At 38.1% G+C, this 20,579-nt stretch overlaps 1 protein-coding gene across 1 annotated transcript in view; it reads left to right on the top strand.

Moving 5' to 3' along the window:
• The window catches only part of LOC103591494 (microtubule-associated serine/threonine-protein kinase 4-like), a gene marked incomplete at its 3' end in the record, with an annotated part of 269,334 nt that overhangs the window by 175,394 nt on the left and 73,361 nt on the right, over window positions 1–20,579 (top strand). The window contains exon 4 of the mRNA XM_008573969.1: window positions 10,220–10,344. Coding sequence (XP_008572191.1) covers window positions 10,220–10,344 — 125 coding nt within the window. The remainder of the gene's footprint in view (window positions 1–10,219; window positions 10,345–20,579) is intronic.

Here is a 20,579-nt window from a genome sequence, read left to right as displayed (position 1 = left end):
CTAGCTAATAAATGGTGAAACCAGGATGCAAACCTGTGTCTGCCTGCTTTTCTGTGCCATGCTCCTGAGTTCACCTGGTGAATGGAATGAGAACCAATTATCCCTGAAGTGCCCAGTGCTGGAGAGAATTTGATACAGTCCGAGGATGGTACTGAGGAGGAGGTCCCTAGCCAGGCAGAGCTGTTTAGCAATGGAAAGTAGAGGGGATAGTAAGTCATTGTTTATTGCAGGCCTTCTATTTGTCACATGGTATGATAGGCTCTAATTTATTCTAAATTAGTTCTCACAGTCACCTCATGAGATTGTTATTATCTCCATTTTACAGAATGTTTACAGGAAACTGAGCCTCGGGAGGTTAAGAAGTCTGACCAAGGTCACACTGCTACTACATGGTAGTAGTCAGGGTTTGAATTTAGGATTTGAACCTTGTGATTGGGGCCAAATGGTGATGGACTTGAAATAAACAGTTTGATTTCATGAGTTTAGAAATTGAGGGTATTTCCAGGATCTGGAGGGGCAGTGAACACATTTAGAAAGAGTGAAATTTTGGAAAGGATTGCACTAACTGGTTGAGAAGTCAGAGTATGACGAAGAGGAGGAGGAGATGACTCTTATTCACTTGAATATTCTTTTGGAGAAGAAAAGAAACTGGTCCGCAGGGAGGTTTCAGAGAAGAGGAGAGGAGGCAGATGGGGAGAGGAAAGAGGAAGAGAGAAGGGGGAGCTGACAAGTAGTTTAACAGCTGTTCCACATAGCCACAAAATGACTCCGAGAAAAAATGGTTCTATTTATTTGCCGTTTCCTTCCATATATCTTGCCAACAGCATTCATCAATAACTGTCATTTCCCGGGGGGTTCAGACATGTCTAGCAATTCATTCTGCTGCGTTATATTTCAATATGTGAATGGAGGAAAGCCAGATTACAGATGTGAACTCTGACCTCTGCCCAGCGTTGCTTAGACACTGGTACCACCCAGCTCCTGGGATGCCCACACTCAAACAGACTTTCATTCCAAGCAGTGTTGCTTGGTGTCAGATTCTTGTTACTGTGTTCTCGTTAGAGTAGGATCTATTTCATACTTCTTTAAAAATCAATTTTAAGTTGTCACATTAGCCTTTGGTCTATGCAACTGGAGCTTAGGGCCAAACCATTATTTATTTTTTGATAAGAATTTTAAATCCAGACAACCACCACCTGAAGTCAGACTGCTTTGGTGGTCTAGTTGGAATAGGGAGTTGGTGGCCAGGGCTGGGTCTCATTGCAGAACAGGAGAATTAGCTGGGTGTTGATAGGCAGAATAGCCGTGATATACTTGTAATAATAGAAACATACCAAGCTCTACCTCATGCATTAACTTATTTGATCCTAATATCTGCCCTTAATAGAATTTGACTGAGGGGTAATCTTGGTGCATGAGAAGAAATATTGCTTCTTTAAGAACAAGTTAAGGGAAAGCAAAGGAAATGCCAAGTATATTTCTCTGTAAGTATGACTTTGAATTGTTTCCACTTTAAAATATATGATGGGTTGGCATTTTTGCCCTTTTCTCATAAAATGGCAAGAGTAACAGGGTGACTATCTGTGACTGAGGGTGAAAAGACCACTGTACCTTTGAATCACCTTGCCATATTACCCACACCACAGTTAATTTTGATTTAAAACTGCAGCTATGATTGGCAGTGGCAGTGGCAGTTTGAGATTCTACTCCATGGCCTCATGGTTAGTCCAAAGGCTTTGATTTCTGTATTGCAGACGTGTGTGCTCTGTTATTTTTCAACAGTTCCTAGCTCTCTCACAGCATGGGATTGGGCTTTAGTGATTCCTTAAAACAGTTGTCATGTAAACGGTCTGTCTGGGTTTGTCTGAAAGAAGCTGTTAACTTCCAATACCTGTGAGCCTGGCTGCAAGCTTCCTTTTAAAGCCTTCCTCTGACCTAGCTCTCTCACAGCATGGGATTGGGCTTTAGTGATTCCTTAAAACAGTTGTCATGTAAACAGTCTGTCTGGGTTTGTCTGAAAGAAGCTGTTAACTTCCAATACCTGTGAGCCTGGCTGCAAGCTTCCTTTTAAAGCCTTCCTCTGATTTTGTCACCAGGCTCTTAGAGTTAGTAATGTTGCCTTGCCATTCTATATACGTATAGAATGCTAGCGATGGTATTCTAAAACGTGAAGTTGGGCATCTCTGGTAGAGTTGAGTTTTGTAGCAAAAAAGGTGGTTGATTTGATTAAGACCTTGAGCCCCACTGGCATCACCCTGCTGTGAATACCACCCTCCTGAAAGAGATGCATGTGCTCTTGATTCACCTTTCAATTGGAGCTCACCGGCTGTGCGTCTTCAAGGACATAGGGTCAAGGCTCTGTGTTGGATTTCTTTCGTGTGAGTAAACACCCATCACTTTTTTTTTTAAGGCTAGAATAGCAGCTCAGTATAGGAGTCAGTGAACTTCAGCACTCTCTGGTCACAGGTCTGTTGGTTTCTCAAATTATATTTATTTATGCCATTAAGAAGAATGATTTAGCAGCATTGTTGGTGTGTCTAGGTACAGTCATTCTTTTGCAGTGGGGACAAGACATCTGAAGTCAGTCACCCATGTGAGTGGGAAGTTGAGAGGAGCCATGTCTCTGTGTTGTAGCACAGCTGAAGACGAATAAAGGGAGGCAGTAATTGCCTGTGAGGACAGGAGCAATGACGAGGAGGGAACAGATGTTTAGGAGGGAGCAGTGGGGCATAGAGGAAGAATCTCTTGATGATGATGGATGTGCTATAGGACACTGGCTGCTGAGTCATGGATTTTTCTCACATTCAGCCAGTGACTTATTGTGGTTTTTCCCCTTTCTCCATTTCTAAACTTTGGGGACTCTTTAAAAAGTCAGTTCCCCTGACTTGTAAATGATTCTAAGGGCCTAAGTTATTAAGTGTAATTTGCAAAATCAGGTGCTAATGTAGTTTAATGTGGATACCTCCTTCTGGGCAGCAAAAAGGATTTCCTTATTATTATTATTATTTTTTTCCTCTGTAAGGTATAGTACTTTTGGCTAAGCAAGGGAAGGTTTTTTAAATACTGTGATAAAATATACATTACAAAATTTACTATTGTAATCGTATTTAAGTGTACAATTTAGCAGCATCAAGTACATTCACATCGTTGTGCAATTATCACCACTGTCCATTTCTAGGACTTTTTCATCATCCCAAACTGAAAATCTTGTACCCATTAAATAGGAACTCCCATTTCTTCCTCTCCCCAGTCCCTGGAAACCACTGTTATACTTTCTGCCTCAGTGAATTTGATTATCCCAGGTACATGCTATAAATAGAATCATACAACACCTGTCCTTTTGTTACTGGCTTATTTTATTTAAAATGATATCTTCAGGGTTCATCCATGCTGTAGCAAGTGTCAGAATTTTATTCCATGTAAAGACTGAATAATATTCCACTGTATGTATATACCACATTTTCTTTATCCATTCATCCATCAATGGATATTTCAGTTGTTTCCACCTTTTGGCTATTGTGAATAATACTGCTATGAACATGGGTGTACAAATATCTACTCGAGCTCCTGCTCTCATTTCCTTTGTGGATATACCCAGATGTGAGATGAAGCAAGGGAGATTTTACTAGGCCGTGGGGAAAGTAAAATGGTGGGACTGTCCCTCTTCCCAGTTTAGTGGTGGGTATGAATTTTCTGGGAGCTGCTGTGAGAGCTTCAGCAGATGATCGGGTGAACAGCAGGCTGGTAAGCAAAATCTGTAAACCTATATACCTGCAAAGATACAGGATGAGAGAATGAGGTTTTCCAGTAGCGCATGTGGCCCCATCTACCTGCTCATGGCATCAGTACGGTGCTAGCTTACCATTGGTCTTTTTGTTCCCAGCCCCTTAGCCTCCGTAGTGTTACCCCTGTTCTCTCTCCCTCCCTTATATGGCTCCTGTACCTCCCCCAAACCCTTGAGAACCATGCATTGGCCACCTCAGCTTCCCTTTGTTCCTTGTTGGTACCTTAGAGGGATGAACAAACTTTTTCAGAGTTCTTATGTATAATTGAGCAAGCACCAGAAGCCATATCAAAATAGTGCTTTGTTTTGTAGTTATTAGGTCTTATTTTCCCTTCGATGTCCTGCTTGTAGTCCAGAAGAAATAACCCAAAGTGTAAGACTGTGGACTGACTACTAAATCTATATTGCACTTCAGGTGATATGGAACTTTTTAAATGGGAGCTTTCAAATCTAGTCAGGTACCATTATTCGCTGATGATAAAGTAGAACTCCAGAGGCTATATTTAATTCTTTATATGGCCATTCTGCTAAAATTATTGCTGACTTGGTATTTTCCTACTTCAGAGGGATGCTTCCAGCTTTGGAATGCTTTGAAAGCATGTATCTCATGTTTGAAAGCATGAATTTATGAAGTTCCTGCTTCTTGTTTCTTGGAATTCAGGATGAAACAAAGGAAAATACTCCAAATGAGATCATATGTAGCCTAAATAGAACCAAGGCGCAATCTGGGTCTAGGCTCAGTAATCTGTTTATTTTTGTATATAACCATAAAAGGATACAATATTACCTACTCTCATTTTGTGAAATAAAGGCTCTGTAGCCAAAACAGTAACAATAACCAGTATAAAAAGTCCATTCAAACAACCCTTTTATGGTTGAAACCTGACAAGTTCTTGTATCAATCTGGCCAACTGATTCCAGCTTTAATACAGACCTCTGTTTATTGCTTCTAAATTTCTAGTTATTTCAGTAGAAAATATTTAATATATATTTTAATAAGCATAGTGGAATTTTAGAAACATACTTCCAAAGAGCATAGAGTTTGATCAAAGTTCCGTTTGTAACAAGCTCAATTCAGTATTAAAATTGAGCAGCCAGATTGCTAGGCAAGCTCACCTCTCATACAACAAATTGGAAATGGTGTTATCCATTAATTTCCACCCTGTGTAGCTGAATAATGCCATGGACAGATGCTAATTTTCTTAAATTGTAGGCAGCAAATGATGCATGAATACAACAGCAACACACTCTTTAAAGGCTCTTGGTAGTCATCAGAAAGAGAATTTATATAAAGTTTGATGTAAATGCTAATTTTCTTAAATTGTAGGCAGCAAATGATGCATGAATACAACAGCAACACACTCTTAAAGGCTCTTGGTAGTCATCAGAAAGAGAATTTATATAAAGTTTGATGTACTCACTACCAACTAGGCTCTGTGTTAGTGCCTTCTAATGACTGCCTTAAATCCATCTGTTGTCCTCTTTTCCCTATTAACACTAATGGGGGTCTAGACAGGAATAAAATATCACATGTGTTGTGTTAACAGACCCTCCAATTTGTAACATTCATATGATTCCTTAGGATAAGACCTATGCAAGAATAATGACACTTAAAATCTAACCTGGCACAGCATTATAAACATTTCATTGTATATATGTATACATGCTTCCTAACCTATTTTTTCTAGGCTTAACAGAATTTTATTTCTTTCACACTTTATAATCAAATATATGTTGGGTAGCTCTTTGTTTCTTATTTTTCTAAGCTTATATTTATTGAGTGTTCATTCTGTAATATATATCTATTTTAGATTTTACCACAACCTGGTAAGTGTACTCCTGTTTCACATCTGATGAACCTGAGGCTTGGAGAGATTCAGGATATAAGTGATAGAATGAGTTTTGAGGTTCAGAATTGGAACTCAGTAGTCTGCCTTCAAAGTCAACCACAACTAGAGCAATTAATTTTTACCATCACTGGCAAGGACCTTTATGTTCTGTTGGGTTTGAAAAGAGTGAAAGATAAGTATATGGGCTAAGGCCGGATCAGTTACTGAACATCAAAGTGTCTTCTTTTGGGTTAGGCTCTGCTCAGGTGACAAAGGAATTGAAGGTACACCTTTGGCCTTGTTACCAAGATTGGATTTACACATGAGAGAGCAACACATAAAATGTACGGAATAGTGTTAAGGATGCTTGTAGAACAACCCCTACCATTACCAGACCCCTAAGTGATCCCTGACCTGGGCCTTAGGAGCTACCATTTTGAGAGGTGTCCCTGGCTAGTTTACCATGTTGGAATACAGAACACAGGTTTTGATAGGAATCATTAAAAGCAATATTATAAAATTTCATGTACAGAACTTAATAGAGAATAATACAACCCCATATACCTACCAGTCAGCTTTATCAAAGCTTAATGTTTGCTACATTATTTAGATACATTTTAAAATTTAATATTAAATTTATTAAAGCCACAAGTCAAAAATTTAATTCTTCATATAAACTTGTAAGTTGAATTAGCAGACCTTATTATTCCCTGCAAATAATTTTTAAAATATTAAATATTACAGATCCAGTATATTCCTCCCTGCACCCATCCCCCATTTTATTTGCCAGAGATAACTACAATTCTAAATTTGCTGTTTATCACTTCAATGAAGAAATATTATTTGTTTTAATATTATTCAATGTTATTTATTTCCTTCGTGGCCTAAGAACCCAATTGCCATGTTTTATTTTGTTACTCTGGTGGTGATGGAGGATACAAATCCTAGGATAATGTGAATGGTGATAGTATATGGACTGCTTTCCATATCCTAGGTTGGGTGGCTTAAGTGTATTATCTCCTTTAATCTTATCTGCCAGCTTGTAAGGAATTTATCCCCATTTTAGAGATGGGAATATTGAGGCTTAGAAGTTACGTAAGTTGCCTAACTAGTCCACATGACTAGTAAGGACTGGGTTTCAGACCCATGTTTGTCTGATTCCAAGCCTGTGGTTTAAATCATCTGTTCCCATCTTTCCAGGTGATTCTCTCTCTATATGTACATAATACATATTATTTTCTTATGAATATAGAATCATCATATCTTAATTTATGACTTGTTTTTTCACCTAAGCATATATGGTGAATATTTTTCAGTGGTAGAATTTTGGCTCTGGAATCAGTATCCTGGTTTGCCCACTTATTTAGTTATGTGCCCTTGCCTAGTTATGTAGCCTCTCTGGGCTTTAAAGTGGAGATAATAATGCCTACCACATAGGGTTGTTATGATGTTGCAGTGCCTGGCATATACTAAGGCCTCAATGTATTTTAGCTACATACTGTACTTACAAATTAAATTTAAGAAAATGATCTGTCCAGTGTTATTCCTCTTGTTTAAACTTGATCAAGCATTGTTAAAATAGTATAGTTTAAGTCCATTTGAGCCAACAACATTTATTGAACGTTTACTACCTGCCAGGTCCTATGCCAGATACTGGGGATACAGAAATAAATAAACCTAATTCTTTATGTCAGGAGGGTTAAAGGGAGATAGTCTAATCATTATTTTCTGCTAAAGGAAAAAAGATTTATTTGTAGAATTCTTCAGTGAACCACAATATTTGGCTTTAAAAATTTTCCATTATTACATTAAATTCTCCAAGTGTTTTTGTATCTATCCTTAATTCTCCTTAAAATGAAGCATCTAGGGCAGAACAGCCATGAGTAGATTCTCTCCATCATGTAAACCTTGACATCACCTAGCTTCTACATCTCTTATCATGCCTCTCTCCAAAACATGAACAAAGAAAATACAAAACATAAAATATAGGGCCGGCCCCGTGGCTCACTTAGGAGAGTGCGGTGCTGATAGCGCCAAGGCTGCGGGTTTGGATCCTATATAGGGATGGCCGGTGTGCTCACTGGCTGAGCTTGGTGCAGACGACACTGAGCCAGGGATTACGATCCCCTTACGGGTCAAAAAAAAAAAAAAAACCCAAAACACATAAAATATAAGAAAAGACACAGGAGGGACCAAAAAATAGGTATGTATGGCTTCAGATTACTGGAGATTACTATATTTCAACAAGTGATGTCTTTCAAATAGTGAGAGTTATTTCTCTGTTAAAGAAACTTTTTTTTTTTTCATTTAATGCTAATGCTGCATTCCTAAGTCTATAGTTTTCCTGTCCCTCTTCATTAATATCCTGTTTTGGAGCCTTAAAGGGAACAGATTTCACAAAGCCCCTCTTTGTCCAGCTTTTAGTTCACATTTCAAAATAAAAGTAAGGAAAAAATAAAAATTCTAGACTTTAAATGTAACATTTCCTGCACAGAAATATGTCTGAATGTTTTTGAGATGGTAATGAGAACCACAGAGGGTAACTGTATTTGAATTTTCAGTGATAGTGTTTGTTTCAATTAATTGATGTTTGCTACATTTACTTGCTTGGAAAAGGTCATAATCTATTATGTGGGGTTGTTGGGGAACAAGTGGCAAAAATTACTGTGATCCCATCTTTGTAAGATAATATAGTAATGGAAAGAAAGTCTAGAGGAAAATCACTGAAGTGTCGAAAGTGTTTCTTTTCTTGTGTGATCATAGGTAATTTTTTGTTGGTATATATTTGCATTTTCTACTTGTGAATGAAAAGAAACCAAACTCGGGCCGGCCCGGTGGCGCACTGGATAGTGCGCTGCTTGGGAAGCGCGGCGGCGCTCCCGTCCGAGGGTTCGGATCCCACATACAGACCGGCTCCCACTCACTGGCTGAGCGAGGCGCGGGAGCAACACTGAGGCTTGCGATCCCGTTGCCGGTCCCCGGTCCGGTACGGGGGCAACACTGAGGGTTGTGATCCGTTGCCGGACACGGAAAAAAAAAGACAAAAAAAAAAAGAAAAGAAACCAAACTCAAGCAAAAAAGATACTTTTCACTTTTACTACTGTTACGGATAAATAGGTAATATTTACTCAGTGCTTTACTTATAAAATCGTCAACTCCCCTCAACAACTTTACATAGTCAATTCTGTCATCTCCATTTTAGAGATGGAGAAACCAAGACCAAGAGAGGTTGTCTGACTTCCTTCGCCAGTGTCATTTGGCTACAGAGCAAGATCTCAAAAGTAGATGTAGTTTTCTCTAGAGTCTGTGTTTTTGTTGTATAGTAAGAAAGTAAAAAAGCAATTTTGGCAAAATAAACCATTTTTTCCTCTGCAGTTAAAGTATAAATTTTTGAAAGCACTTGAATTAAAAAAAAGCATTAGCTCTCTTAACATGGACAGTTGATGAGTGATGCCCCTAGCTTCTGTGCTTTGATGGTGCTGGTAGTTAGTAAGGGTAAACTAGTTAATATTGTGCAATAGTTATTAACCAGTGGGATATGCTTGTAAGGTGCATGCCTGAGGGAAGAACAAAGGACAGACGTTACCTCTGCTACAGGGCCAGCAGCCGCCGTGCTTCATGATTCTGGAGAGGAGTGAAGCTGGAATTCCCCCACACATGGCCCTCGAATGAGATTCTGTGGGTTGCCTGCCGTCTTTTCCTTGTCCCTGTGTGTTTTCTGGGAAGGAAATGTCCCCACTCAGCCTTTCATCATTCAATGAATGTTTACTGAGAACCTATTATGGTCAGTCATTGTGCTACTGTTGGAGCAAAGCAGATAAAAAATCAAACATGGTCTCTGCTTCTACTGGGCTTCATCACTATGTGAATATTCATGTCCGTCCTCACTTTCCTGAAATCAAAAAGCCTCATTTCTTGGGTGTTTATACTTGCCTAGTCCAGGTACCAAGGAAGAAACAGTGTGAATTGGTTTAGCCATTTGACTTTTAAAATTATACACATACTTATTTGAGTTGAGTGGTTGATGGAAATTGCTCAGTGAACCTAGACTGACATTGATGTCCTGATTTATGCAAATGGATACCATTATGGATCCCAAGGACACGGTTGAATGGCCACCTGCACTTCAGAGAGGGAAGCCGGAGAAAGAGGCACCAGCCCCATTTCACCTTGCAAGAATTCCACTGCTTCCTTTTGCTGGTCGTGATCTCCACTTTGTAGACTCTTTTTAGTTGATTCCTAGATCACTTTCCATATTAGATTTTTTCAAAGAACATTTATAAGCACACACGTATACTGCTATGGTGCTGAGAATGCTTTGTGTATTTATACATATATCCTCAACACATTCCCGTGGACTAGGCAGAAGGGAAAAAACAAAACAAAACACTCATCTTTCCCTGATGATGAAGAGATTTCCTCGGGCTTATGTGGGAAGTCAGGGTCAGAACCTGCCACTGAATCTCCTGACTTAATTAAACATTTTTTCTCTGGTCGCTGTTAATAATCCTAATTACTGAGTATGGCAGAAGTAATATAGAAGGACAGACGGGAAGAGATCCACCACTGCCACAAACTTACATTGTCTTCTCTGTAACCCCAACAGGGAGGTATCTCCTGCCGAACCCGGCGTCTGGGCAGGCCTGGCCGGCCTCCGCCGAGACCTCCAACCTCGTGCGCATGCGCAGCCAGGCCCTGGGCCAGTCGGCGCCGTCTCTCACGGCCCCCCTGGTAAGTGTCCGCAGGAGGGTCGGGGTTTGCTGTAGCTTGCCGCGTCCTCAGGGACTATTTATGTTTATCGAGTTTAACTGGATTTGAAATTAACCACATGAAACCTTGAGTACAGATTTGGCATTATGAAATTTCCTTGCTGTCAGTTTGCTAATTTCCATCCTCCCCCCCCTCAAATTTGGAGTATTTCTCTCAATTGGGCTCCATCTGCATCCTTCTGCCAAAAGAATTGAAAATGCTTCTAGGCTTTTTTTGCTTAAAACTTTTTAATCGGAATTAATTTTAAACACGGAAAAGTTGCAAAAATAAGAAAAATACATCGAACACCAGTTTGTTTATCTAGGTTGGACTAATTAATATCTTGCCCAATTTGCTTTATCATTTGCTCTGTGTGCGTGTGTGTGTGTGTGTGTGTGTGTGAGGGAGGGAGGGAGAGAGAGAGAGAGAGTGAGAGAGAGAGAATATGTATGTGTATGTATGTGTGTGTATATGTCCTTGAACACATATATAATTTTTGGAATTATTTGGGAGTAAATTGTATCTATACTGTAGCCCTTTGTTATCAGTTATCCACTTGAGTAAATTTATGGCTGTTACAATTCTGTTGCCTACTCTGCCGTCTGTATTTCAGTTTTATCAATTGACTCGGTAACGTCCTTTATAGCATTTTTTCCTCTTCCAGTGAAGGATCCAGTCTAGGGTCGTGCATTGCATTTAACTGTCCATCTCCTTTAATCTGGAATGTTTCCTTTAATCTGGAACATTTCCACAGTCTTTTGTTGTCTTTATGACATTGACATTTTTGAAGAATTTTTTTAATGGAATATTTTTTGAAGGGATGTTTCTTGTATTTGTCTGCTGCTTCCCCTTGGTGAGATTCAGATTTTTGCATTCCAAGCAAGAATATGGCTTTGGTGATATTGCATCCTCTCAGGTCTGAAGGCTTATGATGTCCATCTCTTCCCCCTCCCTGCGATGTTAATTTTGATCATCCAGTCAATTGTTGACCAATTTTTCTACTACAGTTACCACATTTTTTCTTGCAGTCTGTGGGGATATACTTACAGGCCATGCGAACATACTTCTCATCAAAAATTTCCCCCAGATTTAGCGCCCATTGGTGATTCTTGACTGGACCATTCTTTTCTATGATGATTGAAAATGGTGATTTTTCCAACTCCAGCACTTTCCACATTTACCAGTTGGCACATGGCACAAATATTTGTGGTTTTTTTTTTTTTTTTTTTTTTTTTTTTTTTTTTTTAGCAGCGTGGACCTCTTCTACATTCCTATTTTTTCCCTTATAATAACCCTTTATTTTTAACCATGATGCTCATTCGTTTTTTTTTTTTTTGCTAGTGGATTCTCTACTTCTCTGCTTTAACTTTTGGCTCAGCTTAGACATCTATACAAGTTACTTTTGCATTGATGGAAGGGTTGTATGGTATAGAACTAGATTTTAAACATCTTTTATTGATGAAGATGTTAGCAAATAATATATAAATTAGTGTGTTATGCTGTCTTATAGTTTTATGCATTGACGATAAATTGTGTTGGGTATTTGGGAAACACAGAATAACGCACAGAGATTCGATTAAGGTCTAGCCTCTAGTCCTGGTTTTGCCATTAAGTAGCTGTATAAACTTGGGTAAGTCACTTAGTTTCTCAAATGTTATCATCTCATGTGCAACTGCAAGATGAAAAGAAGTATTAACCAACCAGTCTATGAAATTCCTTTCAAATCTGGAATTTCCTGATTCTACATTTAGAATTATTAAGATCCTGAATGTGTGGAATAATTATCTCTAAAGAATTTTGCTTTGGGATATTTTGTGACTTCAAAATTGACTGTTATCCTTAAAACCAAAATTCATCTTTTTCCTCTCATGAAAATATGGGAACTTATTTTTAAAGATACATTTAAGGTGATGGTAGATAGCATTTTCCTCCATCCCATCCCACGTTCAAAGTGACTTTTTCTCTTTGGGGAATTTTATTAAAAGCTTATTTTACTCTAAGCATTTACTTTTTAAAGAAAGAGGAAAATACATCACAACTTGTGATTACTTTTTTGACGGAAGTGCTTTTTCAGCCATTTTCAGTAATTATTCTTAACACTTATATAGTAATCCTATATGTTTATTGCCAAGTAATCATTTTGATTAAAACAACACTTTCATGAAGTAATTTATGTTATTACCTAAAACTGGTAGTCACATACTCAGATTCAGAAACTGATTTATTCATTGATAAAATGCATGTTAGGTGATCTAAGATATTTGGGAATAGGATACAAAAATAAGGAGAACCATGAATAGAAAACATGAGAAGAGTACTGAATCTGTCAGGTGATATTCTTATCAAAGAATCACTTCAATTATTAGCTTATCTACCTGCAGGTTTTTAATGTTTATGTTGTTTGCTTCAGATCAAAACTGGAGAAAATGTGGAAATACCACGTCGAGTAAACTTAAAATAGCTCCTGGCATATAACAAGTCTCAAATGTTAGCAAGATTACTGCTTCTAATGTTATCGGCATATCATGGCTAAGTTTGGGCATAGTAGCCAGAATGTGATTAGCCACTTACTGCTATATAGTGAAGGTTTAAAACTTAACCCTGATCATATCTCTCCCTTCATTGGTTCCTAATGTAGCCTATGGAAAACTGTTTGTCTCCCACCTTCTGTTGTATTAGGAGCAGCAGCAGCCGGAGGCACACAATCAGCCAGGGCACCATCTTGATCTTATTGTGCTGTGATGTGCCCGATTTCTATGCCATATCACTTCTTTCAATATGTCACTCAAGTACACGCTAATAACTTTTCCTGCTTTTGGTACCCAGTGTAGGACTATTCATGTAAAGGCATATTAAAGTTAATCTGTTTCACTTTTCTGCCATCTTTGGATTGGATGATATCTAAATTATCTCAGCTGATTACAACAAACAGCATACACCTTTTAGAACTTTTTCTTTTTTCTTCATTTTTTGCGTTGTCTTTTCCTTGTCTTCCAAACAAGCTGATATTTGCGGAGGTGCATTGTACAATGGAACATGCCTTATTCTGGATCCTCTCCTCCTGGCCTCTGTCCCTACACACTGCTCCTGTCTGAGAGCTGTAAGTCATCCTTCCCCTGACTCCTCTTAGCAATTATCATGGTTCACGTTTGTTCTTGTTCTTTATGTTTATGCCTGATATCGCCCGGCGAGACTGCAAGCTCTTTGAGGGCAGAATTCTGTTTTGATTTGATTTGCTACTGCTCACTGCTATTAGCACAATGCCTTGCATGTAGAAGACATCCAATAAATAATGTTGAAGGAATGAGTAATTATTCATGGGAAAGTGACAGGCTCTGTTAGTTGCACGGTGAGAGTGATGATGTCATTCTGCATGCTGTAATGGGTAGCCTGATAGGACCATCCATCTAAAACCTCTATGGTTTTGCTTTTCAATGTGCATCTTACAACTGTGATTAGCTTTAAAGCCCATGTAATAGGCCAAATCCCATTTGTTTCCACATCAGCTGCTCAAAGAAATACATTGACAAAATTGTGATGAGATTATTAGTGTCCACATTCTAGGAAATTTCATTCATCTGCATTTAAGCAGTCATGTAGTCACATTGCTTTAAATATTTTGTTGATTCATTGAATAACTAAGTTGAAGTGATATGTGTGTTCAAGTGTGAAAGAATTAGAAAAATAAGGAATCTAAGTGGTTTGTGTCCAAATTGTAGCTTTACACTTGATATAACAGAATTCCATGCTCAATTGCAATGTCATACATTTCAGAAATGTAGAGACCCTGAACCTGAGGGGTATTAATATGTTAGTAAGATATAAATGAAGGCCATGTGGTTTGGTGGGTATGAATTTTAGTAAATGTATGACCTATAGTGATTTAAATGCCATAGGCAAGCTTGAAGGTAATGCTAACTACTTTCTAAAGGAGGAGATTAATTCCTAGCCCGAAGTATCTAGTTTTCCTTGGCAATGCTAAATGTAGTTGTATTCCCTCTCCCAGACACATTGGGCATTTCAGATAAATGGCATGTTGCCAATTCATCCTAAGTGGCCTGGTGGCTGGCAGAATACATGCTCAGCCAGTGTCCGCCTGCTGGGATACCAGCCGGGAGTGCTGATGAAGTGTCAGATGTATACTTTATATACATTAATCTGGAGAGGGGGAAACTCATTTTCCCATTTGCTTCTTCCATCTATTTGTCCCTCCACACACATGGGTACTTTATCAAAGAAGTCATAGTCGTCAAAAGCAGGGAGATTTATACAGATACTGCTTTCTGGCAAGAAAGATGGAAATTTCAGGAGGCAAAAGCAGGACCAGTGGTAACTTACTTCTTTGTAGGAAAATAAGGTTGTAGGCCTTGATGACTGAAGTTTAGACATGGCATATGTGGCCATCATAAGAAATGTTCACTACTTTTATACTTTGGAGTAATGGATGGCAGAAGCACCATGAAAATTTGTTTCCTGTATTTTTCTCCAATTTTCTGTTTGATTTGAATCATGTGCCTCATCTGTTTTGTTTGTGCGAAGGTCCCGTTCACATTCTTTTTACTGAGGTCTTCCTTGACCATCCTGTTTGAAACTGTCCCCTATATAGCTTGCCACACATCCTACCTTTTCATTCATTTTTCTCCATAGCTTTATCACAGTATACTACATCATTTCCTTATTTTATTTATATATCTCTTACTACTATAATGTAAGTGTAATGAGGGTGGAGACATTTTTTCTGTTTTCTCAGCTATTTCTCCAGTGCCTAGAATACTGCCTGGCACATAGTAGGTGCTCAATGAACTTGTTGAATGCATAAATGTATATATTTCCTTTCTGTGCATTTTCATTGCTCTAGAACTGTCTCTTGTATATCTTTTATTTTTTATCTGTGACAAATTTATTTTGGTTTGTATTGTGTAGCCTAACCAAGAAGCTATTCTTCAAGCCAGAGAGAAGTTAACTATGGAAACCATATTCAGGAATTAAGCTGTAACTGTTCACTTGGAAAATTAGAATGAGGGGGGAAAGCAGAGAGGTTAAGAGCATGGACTGCTTGAGATCAACTCAAAGTTCTACCATTTATTAGCTTCAGTTAGGACTAACTGTGTGAGCCTCAGTTTCTTCATCTGTGAAGTAGGACTAATGGTTATAGTAACTTCGTTAGGTTATTGTGAGGGTTAAAAAAGTGAACTCTTGTGTGGTATTCTGCACAGTGACTGTCACGCAAGAAATGCTGTCAGCATTGCTCCTGGGATTGGTAGGAAAATGTTTCTTGGAGGTTGTGAGCTAGGTTTACCTTGGATAGTACAATCAAAAGGGAGAAAACAAGCACTTTTCCCTCAAATCCCGAGTTGAGGTAGTATTTTAACCTTTTTGTCCTTACCTTGCCTGACGGAGGACTAGCTTGTTATTTCTTTCTTCCTCATCTTCACTCAAAATTTACCAAATGAACAAACCAGAAGATATCTTTCTAGAATACTTAACTTTTTGGAAGGGGCAGAGTACTTTCAAATACTGTTTTTCAACTTTTAAATATTAAGTGAAGTGATATAATTTTATGTTTCTTCTCTGGCTGTCTTTTGACATCACATCCATGTGCTTTAATGGAAAAATTATGTTTCATGATGTACTATAAATATTAAAACAAACTGTTTAAGTTGCAATATATTCTAAGAGCCTTGATGAATATTCATCTTTTCCATTTGCAAAAATGTATTACGAGGAGTCAGGAAAAATTCACTGAATGTATGCAAAAGTGTATTTTTCCTTTCTAATTTATTCAGAATGTAGAGATATAATGTCAGCATTTATTTAGGGTGCAAACTTTATTTGCAGTCATTTATTATTATGTCAATATTTCATTAGCCTTATAGCTTAAAAACAAAAACCTGATCTGAAGTCCAATTAGTTAACTCCGAGAGAGTATCTGTTAAATATTGATGTAGGAACAATTTGAATGTCCTTGGATAAATTACTTAACAAAAGTTGTGGAAAAATCTATGAATTAGCATTTCTCCATAGCTATTCTGACTCAATTTAAAGGCTGCATAATATTCCAATGTATGGATTTATTATAATTTATTAAACGGTTTACTCTTTTAGGTTCTTTCCAAGATTTTCCTATGGCAAATAGTGGTGATAATTAAACTATTAATAAGTCCTTGTTCTCTTCTAATTATTTCTTAGGGTAATTCTTAGAGCGAAAAACGGTTTACTCTTTTAGGTTCTTTCCAAGATTTTCCTATGGCAAATAGTGGTGATAATTAGACTATTAATAAGTCCTTGTTCTCTTCTAATTATTTCTTAGGGTAATTCTTAGAGCGAGATTATTGGGGCAAAGGATACAAGCATTGTAGAGGTTACCCCATAGCTTTTGCTAAATTGTTTCTAGGAGTGCTGTACAAATTTATATTTCTGTATATTGAGAAAGCATACCTCGCTACACTCTGGCCAGCACTCAATATTATCTTCTTAAAAAGAAACTTTGCTGGTTTGTTTGGTGAAAATAATTACCCTTTTAAATTTATGCTTTAGTGATGTTGATATGGTTATTAGACAGGTTTAAGTCTTACACCAAAGCCAGCAGATAAAGCAAATACAAAATTAGGGATATCTGTGCTTCCTCCCATAACATCTCTCTTCTGTTCCCTAAATCAGCTTACCATCCCAACTGTTTTATCTTGGGATACAGGAACTGCTGAGTGTGATTACAGTGTGTGTAGCTGAAGGCATTATTCCACAGTTCAGAATTTTTTTCATCTGGAAAGTAGTAATCTCAATTGTGAAATAGTGCCGTCAGCTGTGGACATTATAATCAGAGTCTCAGGAGTGCTTGTATTCTAGGAGTAATACATCTCATAGTTATTACCCTCTGAGCTAGATTCTGTTTATAGTGAAGGGATGAATTTTCATAACTCAGTGCTGAAATAGCAATGGAGAGCTCTGAGCAGATTATTATAGGTCAGGCCTAATCCATGAAGATAAATCTCATTACAAGCTCACCTGGGCCCATCCACAGAGTAGCTGGTTTAACATGAGTCTGTAAATCAAAGATCAGCTTAAAAAGGACTGTAAAACCCTCGCTATAATCCAAGTACTGCCTCTGTGAAAAGATGCTCTAAATGTGTGCATCTTTACCCTAAACATGCTTGGGTGCAGACAGACAACACATGAAGGGCATTGTGCTTCAGTCTATGAACGAATGAATGAATGAACTACGTATTTTTGGGAGAGAATTTTTCCTAAAAGGAAATTCCACCCAGAGCAGTCACTTAAAACTTACCATGTCTTATTTTTTTCTTCTTTTTATTTTGCAAAGATTAAAAAATATTTATCTATGCATTGTCCTTGGGAAGGACGGGGCACCTACTGGAGAAGCTGTCCATGTGGGTGTGTCTGGACTGCCCAGTAAAGTGTGGACTTCTTGTTATCAAAGGTGTTTGAGAGTCGCTGAGGTGAATGGTGCCCATACATGTTGCACGGAGTTTAAAGAATAGTAATACATGCCCTCTTTCAATTGCTTACTATCACAGAGGGGAGCAAAACAAATGCAAATAGCAATATACTGTATATATTATACTATATTGTACTATACTATTTATATATATATATATATATATATATATATATATTCAGGTACATGTGTGCATGCGTGTGTATGTGTTAATGCTTTGGTTTCACCAACTGGTGTACCTATTTAGGGGCTGGCTAACTTTTCTAGCAAGCATAAAGAGATGATCCATAGGGTGGTACATGTTTGCACCTCAGCAGTCTTATTCCTCACTATGTCTTTAGCAACAACAACAATGCTTGGTATGTAGTTAGTTCTTAGAAAATGGGTGTTTATTAATGAATGTCAAGGAGGTCTTAATTCTAAGGTTTAGTAGTTTTCTGAGGCTCCTTGGCATGTTTGTTCTTGGAGCCCAAACTAATTGGATGGTTGGCCTATCAAGGACTTTACTGGGTTCTTTGTCTGAGGAGACGCCTGACATGAAGGTGACAAAGCAGTCACGCTGCCATTGTGGAAGTGCATGTTGGTGCACTGGTGGACAGGTACCACTCTGGTGTGCTCCTGGGGAGGCACATCTTGTCCTTTCTGTATATATTATACTATATTGTTCTATACTATTTATATATATATATATATATATATATATATATATATTCAGGTACATGTGTGCATGCGTGTGTATGTGTTAATGCTTTGGTTTCACCAACTGGTGTACCTATTTAGGGGCTGGCTAACTTTTCTAGCAAGCATAAAGAGATGATCCATAGGGTGGTACATGTTTGCACCTCAGCAGTCTTATTCCTCACTATGTCTTTAGCAACAACAACAATGCTTGGTATGTAGTTAGTTCTTAGAAAATGGGTGTTTATTAATGAATGTCAAGGAGGTCTTAATTCTAAGGTTTAGTAGTTTTCTGAGGCTCCTTGGCATGTTTGTTCTTGGAGCCCAAACTAATTGGATGGTTGGCCTATCAAGGACTTTACTGGGTTCTTTGTCTGAGGAGACGCCTGACATGAAGGTGACAAAGCAGTCACGCTGCCATTGTGGAAGTGCATGTTGGTGCACTGGTGGACAGGTACCACTCTGGTGTGCTCCTGGGGAGGCACATCTTGTCCTTTCTGCTGTCTCTTTGCCTCTGTGGTAAAATATCAGCATCTGCTCTTTTGCTGTCTTATTCTCAAGAGAACTCTGCAGCTCAGAAGAAACTAAGAAATTCATAGTAATTAGACAGTGGTTTGTGGGAGAAGAGGAATTGGGATGTAGCATTTCCTGCCTTGAGGAAAAATAAATTATTGTTTTATTTTATAGGCTTCTAAAGGAAATTTCTGGTTATTATGGCTCTGGGACAACAACATACTTCATCTTTCCTACCTTATTTTTCTAGGTATGCTTTTGTGGTTAGTGTAATGAATAGTAATGGTAATTATACTTATTCCTTTCTTGGGCACCTGAAGCATCAATCTAGTATTGGATTCTGAATCAGTGTCTTCCCCATTATGCTTATTTATCAGTTAATTATTAATGGAGTTCCTGTTATACAACTAGTATTAAAACCTGTACAGAAAAGATGTGACATGTGATCTTGCTTTTATGGGGCTTATAAACTGAAGTTTGAAAGTTGAAAGAAGATGTCTAAGAAATCAGAGAGCAGTGTAGAAGATGACATGCTGGACAGTTTGCAGCCATGAGAATTCATAGAAGCAGAAGAAAGACTTGGCCTTTAGGTTTCTGGAAAAGCTTTGCAACTTGAACTGAATTTTTAAAAAGTTAAGTAGATTTAGGTTAGGCAAGCTTCAAGGCATAGTGGAACTATGTATCTAGTGGAATGGGATGGGGAGTAGTAGGTAAAGGTGGACAAGGATGTTTTTCCTTAACACAACGTTTCTAGGCTAGAGTGGATGACAAAGGACCATGTGAAAACTCAGAGGCTCATGGGTATCAGTGATAGAACCATTTCCGACTTAATCTGAACCCTAGAAGACCACCATCTATCTCTTAGTAAGAAGGGTGCCTGTATGAGGTAGATCAGGAGGCTTCAGCCAGCCAATCAAGTGATTCCTTTTTACTTAGGAAATCTCCAAAGGGGAAATCAAGATATCTTCAGGTATTTTAGCCAAAAGGAGATGTCTGTATTTCTGTTAGATTCAATTACTGTATGTGTTAATAATAGCCTATTGGATTGTGACATCTTTTCTTTGTGATCTGACACTGTTAGTTTATTCTTAAACGAAGAATAGGATGGTGTGGTAATGACCAGCTTAGCTGTTAGTGATATACTAAATCCTTTTTTTTCTTGTTTAGAGCACTTCAGCTTCCATTTTCTTAAAAAAAAAAAAGAAAGTTAACAATGGCTGCTAAGTAGCAGAGAGCATTTCTACAAATAACATGCAAGAATATTAAAGCCCTTGCTCAAGTTTTGATAATTCTGACCTCGCACTAGGACCAATCATTCTTCCAAGCCCCCTAGTACCTCTTCCAGTTTGTTACCTTAGAGCCCTGACATCTGTCCTTCTGTCTTCTACCTATTTTTCTTTGTCTCTTTGTATTTCTTTCTATCCAAGATGATCCACTGCTAAAAACTGAATTGTTCTCCAATGGTGTTTATCATAAACAATTTAAGAATTAAAGGTACTACATTATTGGTTTTTTTTTTTTTTTGTCTTTTTCCATGTCCGGCAACGGATCGCAACCCTCAGTTTTGCCC

This window comes from Galeopterus variegatus, unplaced genomic scaffold (genome assembly GCF_000696425.1).
Source record: "Galeopterus variegatus unplaced genomic scaffold, G_variegatus-3.0.2 Scaffold977, whole genome shotgun sequence".
Lineage (NCBI taxonomy): Eukaryota > Metazoa > Chordata > Mammalia > Dermoptera > Cynocephalidae > Galeopterus > Galeopterus variegatus.
The sequence above is the reverse complement of the archived record's forward strand: the minus strand, read 5'-3'. Positions and strand labels throughout refer to the sequence as shown.